The sequence below is a fragment of the Hyla sarda genome, chromosome 5 (genome assembly GCF_029499605.1).
Source record: "Hyla sarda isolate aHylSar1 chromosome 5, aHylSar1.hap1, whole genome shotgun sequence".
NCBI classification, from domain to species: domain Eukaryota; kingdom Metazoa; phylum Chordata; class Amphibia; order Anura; family Hylidae; genus Hyla; species Hyla sarda.
The window spans coordinates 138,303,761-138,318,129 of NC_079193.1; the positions used below are offsets into that span (position 1 = coordinate 138,303,761).

Genomic DNA, 14,369 nt, shown 5'->3' on the forward strand with positions numbered 1-14,369 from the left:
CTCTCAAATGAGGTTTCACTTTGTATATACCCAAATATTATTAAAAACACTCCTATTTTTTCATTTATCATATACAGCCAATGTCCATATGTTAACCAATGTCCAACCTATTAAAATCTAGCAAAATGGCCAGGCCACACAGGGCGCATCCACAGTGTTGTTTTTCATGCTGTGGCTCTGTTGATGGCAGTCACAGAGGAACTGCAGAGCAAGCTCCTGACTGTGGCGGGGTAGCTTTGTGTGTGTCGCTTTTAGTGGTGGATTTCCCGCTGTAGAATTCCACCGCTAAGAGCGGACTCACAGAGCTATCTGACCGCAGCTGGGAGCTCGCTCTGCAGTCCTTTTTGCAATTGCCGTTGTTGCATCCACAGCGTGAATATGCTGCAGATGCGCCCCATGTGACCCTGCCCTTTTGCTAGATTTTTTTCTAGGACCGTGCGGACTACATTGCCATCCCCATAGATGGCAATGCATTTCTGAGCAGATCTCCCAAAAGATCCACCCAGAAATGCATTGCAATTTATGGGGTAGCAATGCAGTCTGCTTGGTCCTAGTGTTGCCGGCTAGATCTCCGGCAGAAATTCTGCAGTGTGAACCCAGCCTAAAACTGCTGTCCTGTGGTGAAATAAACTTTTGGCCTGTTACAGAAGAAATGGGAAACCATCTCCCTTTAAGCCTCACATACATACTCGTTGGCATACTTATTGAGCGAGATTTATCAAAAGCTGTGTAGAGAAAGAGTGAAGCAGTTGCCCATAACAACCAATCAGATTGCTACTTTTATTTTTTTAGAGATCATTTTTAAAAATGAAACAATGAACTGATTGGGCAACAGCACCATTCTTCCTCTACACGTTTTGATAAATTCCCAGAACCCCCCATTGATTTTATATTATTGTATAAAGGAAAGAAACATATTATTGTATAGAGGAAAGAAACATAAGTAGCCATATGAAACCTTGGCCAATGTTTATTAACTTATTTTTATTTTGTGTTTATAATCATACTGTTAGTGGTGTGGAAAAATAAAATAACTTTTTTTTTCTTCTCATGGTCACTAAAAGTAATAAAATGAATCTATACAAATTTGGTATTGCTGTAATTCTAAGTGTTACTACTTTAACACAATAGAAACAAACCTTCCCTGGCTTGGGCAACACTACCAGTACTGCTTCCAGCGATTGTTTAGTGAACGGCATGTGGTAGAAATGCTATTAAACACCCTTGTCATAAACAGCACTAGTTGTCTAGAAAAGGCCTTGAAGAAAGCTGCCGCGAAGCCATCAGGCCCTGTGCACTTTTTGTTCTCTAAGGTGGGAAGTCTTCCTTTAACTTCCTTCTTCGAGAACGGCACCTCTAATACCCCCTTTTACCTCCACTGTGTCTAGCTCCCCACTAGGTAGGTCAACATAATGTCCTGCAATGCTGTATAATTTCTTTTAGTAGTCCCTAAAACACCCAGCAATACCTTGTGGTTTGTTTATTTGTCTTTCCTCTGGGTCCACTATACAAGGGATATAAGTCGCTGAAGCCTGGAAAGTGCCTTCCAAATTTATTAGCATGCTCATTTATTTGCCAGTGCTTCTTGTTCCGCCTTACTGCCTCTTGTTCCGTACCTATCATTTTTATCTGTTCCCTGAGCAGAGTCATCATAGCTAGGGATTCCTGGGTGAGGTAGGGTTTATGTTGTTTCGATATACTATCAAGTTCCCTAAGAAACGTTCCAACCTAGCTTCTCTATTTATTTTCAACCGTGCACTGTGTTGGACAAATAACCACCTTATAACACACTTTAAGGTTTCCCATTATACAGGAAAGAATGATAAATCTCCTGTCTGCACTGCTAAAAAGGTTTCTGTTGCTTGGTTTACTGCTAAGCAACAGTCCCCATCCCTTAACCCCTTAAGGACCCAGCCAATTTTCACTGTAGGACACGGCCATTTTTTGCACATCTGACCACTGTCACTTTAAACATTAATAACTCTGTGATGCTTTTACCTTTCATTCTGATTCCGAGATAGTTTTTTCGTGACATATTCTACTTTATGTTAGTGGTAAAAAATTTTCGATACTTGCATAATTTCTTGGTGAAAAATTCCAAAATTTGATGAAAAAATTGAAAATTTCGCATTTCTTTAACTTTGAAGCTTGCTGCTTATAAGGAAAATGAATATTCCAAATAAATTATACATTGATTCACATATACCATATGTCTACTTTATGTTTCCATAATAAAGTTGACATGTTTTTACTTTTGGAAGACATCAGAGGGCTTCAAAATATAGCAGCAATTTTCAAATTTTTCACAAAATTTTCAAAATCGAAATTTTTCAGGGACCAGTTCTGTTTTGAAGTGGATTTGAAGGGCCTTCTGATTAGAAATACTCCACAAATGACCCCATTATAAAAACTGCACCGCTCAAAGTGTTCAAAATGACATTCAAAAGGTTTGTTTACCCTTTAGGTGTTTCACAGGAATAGCAGCAAATTGAAGGAGAAAATTCAAAATCTTAATTTTTTACACTCGCATGTTCTTGTAGCCCCAGTTATTGAATTTTTACAAGGGGTAAAAGGAGAGAAATCTTCCTAAAATGTGTAACCCAATTTCTCTCGAGTAAGAAAATACCTCATATGTGTATGTCAAGTGTTCGGTGGGTGCAGTTAGAGGGCTCAAAAGGGAAGGAGCGACAGTGGGATTTTGGAGAGTGAGTTTTTCTGGAATACTATTTTGGAAACTGCACCCCTCAAGGCACGTAACAAGGGGTCCAGTGAGCCTTAACACCCCACAGGTGTTTGACGACTTTTCGTGAAATTTGGATATGTAAATTATAATTTTTTTTCCACTAAAATGCTAGTTTTCCCTCAAATTAATTTTTTTTTACAAGGGGTAATAGGACAAAATGCCCCCAAAATTTGAAACCCCATCTCTTCTGAGTATGGAAATACCCCATGTGTGGACGTCAAGTGCTCTGCTGGCGCACTACAATGCTCAGAAGAGAAGGAGCGCCATTGAGCTTTTGGGAAAAAAATTGTTTGGAATGGAAGTCAGGGGCCATTGTCACGATTTGGCTTACAGGTAGTGGATCCTCTGTATCAGCGAGGGATTGGCGTGGACCGTGCTAGTGGACCGGTTCTAAGAGGCTACTGGTGTTCACCAGAGCCCGCCGCAAAGCGGGATGGTCTCGCTGCGGCAGTAGCAACCAGGTCGTATCCACTAGCAACGGCTCAACCTCGCTGACTGCTGAGAATGCGTGGGACAGAAGGACTAGGCAGAGGCAAGGTCAGACGTAGCAGAAGGTCGGGGCAGGCGGCAAGGTTCGTAGTCAAGATGGATAGCAGAAGTTCAGGTAACACAGGCTTTGGACACACTAAACGCTTTCACTGGCACAAAGCAACAAGATCCGGCAAGGGAGTGCAGGGGCAGTGAGCAGATATAGTCTGGGAGCAGGTGGAAGCCAATTAAGCTAATTGGGCCAGGCACCAATCATTGGTGCACCGGCCCTTTAAGTCTCAGAGAGCTGGCGCGCGCGCACCCTAGAGAGCGTAGCCGCGCGCGCCAGCACATGACAGCAGGGGACCGGGACGGGTAAGTGACCTGGGATGCGATTCGCGAGCGGGCGCGTCCCGCTGTGCGAATCGCATCCCTGACGGCCATGACAGTGCAGCGCTCCCGGTCAGCGGGACTGACCGGGGCGCTGCAGGGAGAGAGACGCCGTGAGCGCTCCGGGGAGGAGCGGGGACCCGGAGCGCTAGGCGTAACAGTACCCCCCCCCCCCCTTAGGTCTCCCCTTTTCTTTGTCCGGTAACTGCCTCCCCTGGGATGAGGATACCGGGAAAGAATGGAGGGTTTCCTCAACGGCAGGCAGTACAGCAGGAGTGGGAATGGGGAGGGAGGGCAGAGGGCGAAGCCTGGCACGGGGCAGTGTGTCACCAGGACGGGGGCCATGAGGAGGCACTGAGGCTTGCCTGACGGGACTGGGAGGGGGGGAGAGGCACTTCCTATGGCAGGCAGAGTCCCAGTTCTTGATCTCCCCGGTGGTCCAATCAAGGGTGGGAGAATGAAGCCGGAGCCATGGCAGACCGAGGAGGACCTCAGAGGTACAGTTGGGAAGGACGAATAACTCAATCCTTTCGTGGTGGGGTCCAATACACATCAGGAGGGGTTCTGTGCGGTAACGCACGGTGCAATCCAATCTGACTCCGTTGACCGCGGAAATGTAGAGCGGCTTGACGAGACGGGACACCGGGATGCGGAATTTATTCACAAAAGACTCCAAAATAAAATTCCCAGAGGCACCAGAGTCCAAGCAGGCCACAGCTGAGAGGGAGGAGTTGGCTGAAGGAGAAATCCGCACGGGCACCGTGAGACGTGGAGAAGCAGACTTAGAACCAAGAGACGCCACACCCACGTGAGCTGGGTGCGTGCGTGCGTTTCCCAGACGTGGAGGACGGATAGGGCAATCCACCAAGAAATGCTCGGTACTGGCACAGTACAGACAAAGATTTTCTTCCCTACGGCGATTCCTCTCTTCCTGGGTCAGGCGAGACCGATCCACTTGCATGGCCTCCTCGGCGGGAGGCCCAGGCGTAGACTGCAAAGGATGCTGTGGGAGAGGTGCCCAGAGATCTAAGTCTTTTTCCTGGCGGAGCTCCTGATGTCTCTCAGAAAAACGCATGTCAATGCGGGTGGCCAAATGGATAAGTTCTTGCAGGTTGGAAGGAATCTCTCGTGCGGCCAGCACATCCTTGATGCGACTGGATAGGCCTTTTTTAAAGGTCGCGCAGAGAGCCTCGTTATTCCATGATAATTCGGAAGCAAGAGTACGAAATTGGATGGCGTACTCGCCCACTGAAGAATTACCCTGGACCAGGTTCAGCAGGGCAGTCTCGGCAGAAGAAGCTCAGGCTGGCTCCTCGAAGACACTACGGACCTCAGCGAAGAAGGACTGGACTGTGGCAGGATCATTGCGGTCCCAGAGCGGTGTGGCCCAAGACAAGGCCTTTCCTGAAAGAAGGCTCACTACGAACGCCACCTTAGACCGTTCTGTAGGAAACAAGTCCGACAACATCTCCATATGCAGGGAACACTGAGACAAAAATCCACGGCAGAGTCTGGAGTCCCCATCAAATTTGTCCGGCAGGGACAAGCGGAGGCTAGGAGCGGCCACTCGCTGCGGAGGAGGTGCAGGAGCTGGCGGAGGAGATGGTTGCTGCTGTAGCAGAGGCAGAAGTTGCTGTAACGTGGCGGTCAACTGCGACAGCTGCTGTCCTTGTTGGGCAATTTGCTGCGATTGCTGAGCGACCACCGTGGTAAGGTCAGCGAGACTTGGCAGCGGCACCTCAGCGGGATCCATGGCCGGATCTACTGTCACGATTCGGCTTACAGGTAGTGGATCCTCTGTGTCAGCGAGGGATTGGCGTGGACCGTGCTAGTGGACCGGTTCTAAGAGGCTACTGGTGTTCACCAGAGCCCGCCGCAAAGCGGGATGGTCTTGCTGCGGCAGTAGCAACCAGGTCGTATCCACTAGCAACGGCTCAACCTCGCTGACTGCTGAGAAGGCGTGGGACAGAAGGACTAGGCAGAGGCAAGGTCAGACGTAGCAGAAGGTCGGGGCAGGCGGCAAGGTTCGTAGTCAAGATGGATAGCAGAAGTTCAGGTAACACAGGCTTTGGACACACTAAACGCTTTCACTGGCACAAGGCAACAAGATCCGGCAAGGGAGTGCAGGGGCAGTGAGCAGATATAGTCTGGGAGCAGGTGGAAGCCAATTAAGCTAATTGGGCCAGGCACCAATCATTGGTGCACCGGCCCTTTAAGTCTCAGAGAGCTGGCGCGCGCGCGCCCTAGAGAGCGGAGCCGCGCGTGCCAGCACATGACAGCAGGGGACCGGGACGGGTAAGTGACCTGGGATGCGATTCGCGAGCGGGCGCGTCCCGCTGTGCGAATCGCATCCCCGACGGCCATGACAGTGCAGCGCTCCCGGTCAGCGGGACTGACCGGGGCACTGCAGGGAGAGAGACGCCGTGAGCGCTCCGTGGAGGAGCGGGGACCCGGAGCGCTAGGCGTAACAGCCATGTGCGTTTACAAAGCCCCCGGTGGTGCCTGAACAGTGGACCCCCCCCACGTGTGACCCTATTTTGGAAACTACACCCCTCACAGAATTTAATAAGGGGTGCAGTGAGTATTTACACCCCACTGGCGTTTGACAGATCTTTGCAACAGTGGGCTGTGCAAATGGAAAATAAAATTTTTCATTTTCACGTACCACTGTTCCAAAAATCTGTCAGACACCTGTGGGGCGTAAGTGCTCACTGTACCCCTTACTACATTCCGTGAGGGGTGTAGTTTCCAAAATGGGGTCACATGTGGGTATTTATTTTTTTGTGTTTATGTCAGAACCGCTGTAAAATCGTCCATCCCTGTGCAAATTACCAATTTAGGCCTCAAATGTACATGGTGCGCTCTCACTCCTGAGCCTTGTTGTGCGCCCGCAGAGCATTTTACGACCACATATGAGGTATTTCCGTACTCAGGAGAAATTGCGTTACAAACTTTGTGGGTCTTTTTTTCCTTTTAACGCTTGTGAAAATAAAAAGTATGGGGCAACACCAGCATGTTAGTGTAATTTTTTTTTTTTTTTTACACTAACAAGCTGGTGTAGCCCCCAACTTTTCCTTTTCATAAGGGGTAAAAGGAGAAAAAGCCCCCCAAAATTTTTACTGCAATTTCTCCCGAGTACGGAGATACCCCATATGTGGCCCTAACCTGTTTCCTTGAAATACGACAGGGCTCTGAAGTGAGAGCGCCATGCGCATTTGAGGACTGAATTAGGGGTGGACATAGGGGTATTCTATGCCAGTGATTCCCAAACAGGGTGCCTCCAGCTGTTGCTAAACTCCCAGCATGCCTGGACAGTCAGTGGCTGTCCAGAAATGCTGGGAGTTGTTGTTTTGCTACAGCTGGATACTCTGTTTTGGAAACACTGCCGTACAATACGTTTAAGGGGGTGTATATGTAGTGTTTTATCTTTATTATGTGTTTGTGTAGTGTAGTGTAGTGTTTTTCGGGTACATTCGCACTGGCGGGTTACAGTAAGTTTCCCGCTAGGAGTTTGCGCTGCGGCCCAAACTTGAAGCAAGAAACTTACTGTAAACCTGCCCGTGTGAATGTACCCTGTACGTTCACCTGGGGGGGGGAAACCTCCGCTACAACTCCCAGCATGTATGACAGACCATGAATGCTGGGAGTTGTAGTTTTGCAACAGCTGGAGGCACACTGGTTGGAAAACCTTCAGTTAGGTTCTGTTATCTAACTCAGTATTTTACAACCAGTGTGCCTCCAGCTGTTGCAAAACAACTCCCAGCATGTACTGATCACCAAAGGGCATGCTGGGAGATGTAGTTATGCAACAGCTGGAGGTACACAACTACAACTCCCAGCATGCCGAGACAGCTGTTTGGGCATTCTGGGATTTGCAGTTTTGCAACATCTGGAGGGCTACAGTTTTAGAGACCATTAGATAGTGGTCTCAAACTGTAGCCCTCCAGCTGTTGCAAAACTACATATTCCAGCATGCCCAAACAGCTGTCTGGGCATGCTGGGAGTTGTAGTTTTGCAACATCTGGAGGGCTACAGTTAGAGACCACTATCTAGTAGTCTCAGACTGTACCCTCCAGATGACGCTAGGCAACTCACCGGCTTCCGTAGGATCCAGCCGCTCGACGTCGCCGCCCACCGATCTCCGTCGCCCGCAGCCTCCGGATCGGTAAGTGGATCTTCGGCGCCGGTCCCTGTCGGGTTTCCCCATCCTGTCCCGCCTATTGTGGGTGGGCAGGACGGGGAAAACGAAAGTAAACCCCCGCCCCCGATCTGCTATTGGTGGTCGCGTCTAGACCATGAATAGCAGGCATAGGAGGGGAGGCACCCCTGCCACCTCACTCCTATCTCTTCAGGGGGGTTGTGGGTGTCATGGACACCCGTGATCCCCCTTCTATTCCGGGTCACCATAGTGTGAATTCACTTGCGATTTGCCGCGATCGCCGACATGGGGGCCGGAACATGGGTCCTTAAGTACCAGGGTGTCATGACATACGCGTACGTCAAGGGTCCTTAAGGGGTTAAAAGGCCCTTATTAAGTCGCCAGTTCCACTTCCTGCACTCTCCTCCTGGTATCTCAATCCTCAAACTAAAATATAAATTAACCCCTTCCACAATAAAAGTTAAAATCAGCACCCTTTTCCTATTTTTCAAATGAAAAATGAAAACAAAACATATTTGATATTGCCACATTCGGAAATGTATGAATTATTAAAACATAATGTTTATGATTCTGCAGGGTAAACAATATAAACTTAAAAAAATACCAAACGGCAGGATTTCAGATTTTTTCTCACTTCCTATACCAGAAATAAAAAAATAAAAAGCAAAAGTCTTATCAAAACAAAAATGGTACCTTTTAAAAACTACAGATCACAGAACAAAAATGAGTCCTCATTCATCCTCATATACAGAAAAATTAAGAAGTTATAGGGGACAGAATAGAGCAATTTTAAGCACACGTATTTAAAAAAAAAAGTTGAACATTTTTTAAAGTATTAAAATAAAGCAAAACCTATATACATTGAGTATCATAATTATTTTGACCCACAAAATAAAGATGCTGTGTCACTTTATAAAGGGCACATTATAAAAAATGAAACCTTCCAAAAGTTGCTAAATTATTTTCTAATTTTCCCTTTTTTTCACAGATGATAATGGTGTGTCCATGGCAAAATACCTTTTGGACTTGTATTCTTCTGAACCACAAAAGTACTGTTATCTGGAACCCAACATCCAAGACCAACATGGAGACACAGTCATGCATTTGGTTTTTCAGAGCAATAATGCCAAACAGTATCGTAAAATAATGGATGTGCTTGCAAAATATGACTTAAAGTTAACAATACAAAACAACGAGGGAAAAAATGCAAAACACAGGATAAAGAAAAATGATCCACACAACATTGCGTGGGAGGAATCTAGGCAGAAATACAAGCAACATCAGCCATCCTGTGTTTCAAAGTCTAATAAGGCAGTGACAAATGGAAATATTACACATAGAAAGACCAATGCAAAGGCTTATTTTATTGCTGAGTCTGTGGTTGCTGATGATCGCAAAACTCAAGTCAAAGAAGATGAACCACCAGATCAAACTGCAGTGAACACAAAGAAAATAATGAGTACAAAAGAAAGCATTTCGCAAATCATAATGAAATTGATAATGAAATGTACAGAACCAAACAAAGCACAGCCACTCTTTGATAGTTTGAGGTCACAGACCATTGTTCAAACCAACAACGCTGATACCAATGAGTTACCTGTGGTCTATGATAATGAAGTTACAGAAAATCTAAATCCGTTATCTAATGGCTGCCTAATGGAAAATAATGAATGTGCTCCAAACGGTTTTACAGTGCCTGACAATATTGAAGATGATGTTGAGCCACTGGAAGACATTGATCTTTCAAGGATAGATTTCAATAACATGACCTGGGAAGTTGAGTGTTCACCTGAAGTCCTGAAGAAATTGGGATGCAAGTCCGTGGCACAGTATATGAAAAAAAAAATTATTGTCTCCATACAAAAGCTAGGAAATGGTGAATGGACACGTAGTCTTCGAAAACAGCTAAAACTAAACAGTAATATTAAGCTTTATGAAGTTAAGCTAGATAAAGGAGCCAGGATGTTGTGGGAACTCGCAATTGATTTTTCACCTCGGTGTAGTGAAGAGCCAGAAAAAATTCTCTCTGAGTTGTCATCAGTAAAAACAGGCAAGGTTTACACAGAAATTATACGGATATGGGACATTGTTTTTGACCATTGCAAGCTCAATCATGCCATTCAAAGCATATGCACTGCTTACGATAGAGGCTTAAACTGTATACTTAGAAAAAAACTAAAGGGCATAACAAAGATTACTGTGCCCTCAAATTCACAAAAGAGAATTCCACAATATTTTATGGAAGATATTGATTTTGAATTCAATATGGAACATATTGTTCCAGACTACTTCCCCCCTGCTAGTATTGCAGACACAGAATATAATATTATGAAGTTTCACAGCTTCAGCACAGACATGGCACTTAATGTTTTGAGTAACATGAACTCCAGAGTTGAGTATCCCTTCAGAGTTGGTGAGATGGAGTATGCAGTAATTGATCTAAATCCCAAACCCATGGAAGCCATCATACTAATTGGTAGAAGTGGTACAGGCAAGACAACTTGTTGTTTTTATCGACTCTGGAAGAAGTTTCATTCTTACTGGGCTCAGGCTGCTACAATTGGCCCATGGTTAGTAAAACAGACCTGGAAAAGGCGAAAATATAGTGAAAATATTGACATTGGTGACTCAGGTGACGATGAGGACTCTGAAACAGAATTGTCTGATAATACAGATGAAGAACAGACATCAACAGAAGCAGAATGCACGGATGCGGAAATCAAAGCAACAGACAATGACATGGAAAATCTTGCTGAGTATGAACATTATCATCCAGTTTTTATTACCAAAAATCAAGTGCTGTGTCAAGAGGTACAAAGAAATTTTATTGAGTTAAGCAAATCTACAAAGGCAACATGCAATTACAAACCAGTTGAGCCTAATGTTTATAGATTGCAAGATATCCAAGATGAGAGCTATCCTTTGTTCATAACTTCCCAGCAGCTGCTAATACTTCTAGATGCTTCTATGCCTGATCCATTCTTCCCTAGGAATGAAGATGGTAGCCTCAAAAGGAATATTTCTGGATGGTCTTCTTTGGATAACATTGATGTATTAGACCTGCTTAATGAGGATTATGAGTTTGAGCCTGAACCTGAAAACGAGGAAGAAGAAAATGACGGTGAACAAAAAGAGTCAGATCCTCGTGTTTTTGTGACCTTTGAGGTATTTGCGAGGGCTTTGTGGCCTAAGATGGTAAAAGGAAAGTCTCTGTACAATGCTGCACTTGTTTGGAAAGAGATCAAGTCCTTTTTGAAAGGATCATTTGAAGCATTAAGCTGCTGTAAAGGCAAACTAACTGAAGAGGAGTACATTAAACTTGGAAAGAAAAGGGCACCTAACTTTCAAGGGGATCGGAAGGAAATCTATCGCCTTTTTTGCTTGTATGAACAAATGAAAACTCAGTTTGGGTACTTCGATGAAGAAGATGTCCTGTATAACTTATCTTGCAGACTATCAACACTTGACGAGTTTCCATGGTCTATCCATGAACTTTATGGAGATGAAATTCAAGACTTTACTCAGGCAGAGCTGTTTTTGCTTATGCGATGCATTAATGATCCCAATTCCATGTTTCTTACTGGAGACACAGCGCAAAGCATAATGAAAGGGGTTTCATTTCGTTTCAGTGATCTTAGATCCTTATTCTACTATGCAAATAAATACTGCTCAGGTAGCAAGAAGAATTGCATTGTCCGCAAACCAAAACAGGTGTACAAATTAATCCAGAACTATAGATCTCACTCGGGTGAGTTACTTTTTTAACCTTTGTTTGGGTGTCTGTATACATAGCAAACATAACATATGGTTTAATTGTGAATTTTTATTTTTATTCAGACACATGGCAAATACATGTACTTCTCCTGTACTTGCTGGGTGGCTGAGAACAGCATAAGTGAGCCACAGAGCTTGGCTTTTTTGCCACTCTGTTCCAAGCTGTGGCGCACAAGGCGCTATGTGTACAGACAGCCTAAGTCATTCTCGCAATTGCCCTGTATTTTCAGTTACATCTAGAACAAGCTTTCCCACCAATATGCAGCCTTGAATATTTATGAAGCTGTTCAAAGCCAATATATAACTGAATCATAGATAATATGTACACACAATACAGATTTTTTTTTTATACTATAGTTACATGGAATCTACTGGAATTAATATATTGCTGACAGATGTCCCCCCATCTTAATGACTAAGCTGAAAACATTTTAAACGATTGCACATTTTCTACATAAATTATAAATCAATACTTATTAAGATCCTTCTCCTGAAATCATAATGCACATTAAGTAAATGCTAAAAGTCAGTCTTTAGAGACAAGATGGATTATCTGTTCACTGATTGATGAGGTTACATTCTGCCCATAAAAGTCAATGAAGAGGGTAGGAGTATTTTTTTTTTTTTTTTTTTTTAGAAATGAGAAACAGAGAGGCTGCCGCATTGTGTGGGAAATGTTATATATCACCGCAGTAATTTATACACAGCTTTTACCACTCAGAAGCAACATTGAGGACATCATAGTAAGACCAGTAGTAAGGGTGTGCTATAGTGATATAGGTTAAGTAGGGCTCCTCTTCTATGTGTGCAGTGTAATGGAGAGAGCATGGTAGCAAATCACCACCTTCTAGCTCAGGGATAACTGAAAATTAGTGATGGAGCTTGCAGAGGTAAAACCGGTGGAAAATGCCTTAGCATTAGTGCTACCCCTTATGTACACACACAACAGGTGATTCTAAAAAGTATCATAAAGGTAAAAGGTATGCTTTAATTAACTGCAGGTTGTTGGAGATTAGATTACTGTATATACCTTAATGTAATACAGTATCCCTCAGAATGTAAAACAGGAAAATAGCTCTGTAACTTACAGAATTCTACATGTGACTCTGGGTGACAAGCTGCAACTCAGGTTGGTGAAAATTGTTGGTATGCTGCCAGGCTTTTTAAATAGTTTTTATTTAGTTGTATGATATAAAATAATGGTTGACTATAAAGTAGCACTAAACTAATTTAACCCAGTGAGGGATTAAAGAGGCTGTCCAGTGATTTTATTTTTTATTAACTAATGTGCCCAGCCTGCCTAAAAACAAAACCTTAAACTCACTTTCCTTGCTCCCGCTTAGCCTCACATATCAGGATGCCCTGTCTTCAGCCGGTGACACTGCTTTTACCAGAACTGCAGATCGTAACCTCTGCGGCCAGGGGAACTGACAGTGTCATTCACCAATCACTGGCAGGACACTGCTGCGGCCAATTGTTGGCTGAGTGGCGCTCTGACATCTCACCTGCAGCTTCAGCTGGATCCAGCATGTGAAGTCCAGCAGAGACCGACCACATACAGGGCACCCTGAGACCAGAGGCTAAGACAGTGAGGAAGGTGAGTTAAAGGTGTTATTGTTTTTTAAGGCAGACTGGGCACATGAGTAAAAAATCACCACACAACCCCTTTAGTTTAAAGTTTATGTACAAAAAAAACATACAGTATACGGTGTGTAGGTATGTTATGATCAAATGTGTACTCAAGCTGGGCATATATTGCATTGGATGTTAATTTAAAAAAACAACATGTTTTTTAAGCCACTTACATCCTGGTAGAAACTACACAAAATGAAAGAAGTAATACTCTCCTTTCAGATCCCGCACTCCACCCATAAGTCTCCCGCCTGGTCCTACTGGACACTGACATATGACTGCTTATGTAAAGAATTACAAGTCTGTGTCATAGAGGACCAGGAAGTACAGAAACCATCAGCGGAAGCTAAAAACTTTATGTATGGAAGTAGCGGGGGATCAGTAAGGTGACTTTTACTATACCACTCTGATCATTTTTTATTACATTTTTAAGTGGCTGGACAACTGGGGATTTTAAATAACTGTTTTTATCTTGCAAGTAGTGTGCCCTAAAGTGTTCTGCTTGACTCTCTTTAATTCCGGTTGATTTTTATTGTCTTGCTGTTTTTTGTTTCTAACAGGCATTCTCCATTTGGCATCTGGAGTTGTAGACCTGCTGCAGTACTTTTTCCCTGAGTCATTTGACAGGTTACCACGTGACTCTGGTTTGTTTGATGGCCCCAAACCGACTGTTCTTGATTCATGTTGTGTTAGTGACCTGGCAATATTGTTGCGCGGTAACAAAAGGAAAACTCAACCGATTGAATTTGGAGCACATCAGGTTATAAATGAATACTTTTGTTCTGAATTCTTTGCAGACTAATGTCTAGAAATTGTCCTTTGAATTGATACCTTTTTAGAAGGTCTGGAATAAAATAAATTACTGAACAAATGTGAAAATGTGTGGCAATCACAATAGAGAAGGCGTATAATAAATCGGCACATCTGCAACAGAAGGAGAATACACTTTTCTGTATATAGTAGAGCCTTCAGCTCCATAGGCTAGCGGGACAAATCCACTCCAGTGGGTGCTTAGCAAACAACGATAGAAAATCAATGTAGAAAGGAAAGCGACACACCTCTCTTCAGTGGAAACCTTCTTAGGCTTTATTCAGTACATTCACATACAGGGCAGAAGGGACAAAACAACAGACGGGCGACTAAAAAGGTCCCTTTTTAGTCGGTTGTCCGTAATTTTGTCCTCCCCTGCCCTGTATGTGAATG

At 44.1% G+C, this 14,369-nt stretch overlaps 1 protein-coding gene across 8 annotated transcripts in view; it reads left to right on the top strand.

The window, feature by feature from the left end:
- Window positions 1-14,369, top strand: part of TRANK1 (tetratricopeptide repeat and ankyrin repeat containing 1) — a 300,522-nt gene that overhangs the window by 172,748 nt on the left and 113,405 nt on the right. For all 8 annotated transcript variants that reach the window (XM_056520371.1, XM_056520377.1, XM_056520378.1 and 5 more), the window contains 2 exons: window positions 8,749-11,508; window positions 13,727-13,926. In XM_056520371.1, the coding sequence (XP_056376346.1) occupies window positions 8,749-11,508; window positions 13,727-13,926 (2,960 nt within the window). The remainder of the gene's footprint in view (window positions 1-8,748; window positions 11,509-13,726; window positions 13,927-14,369) is intronic.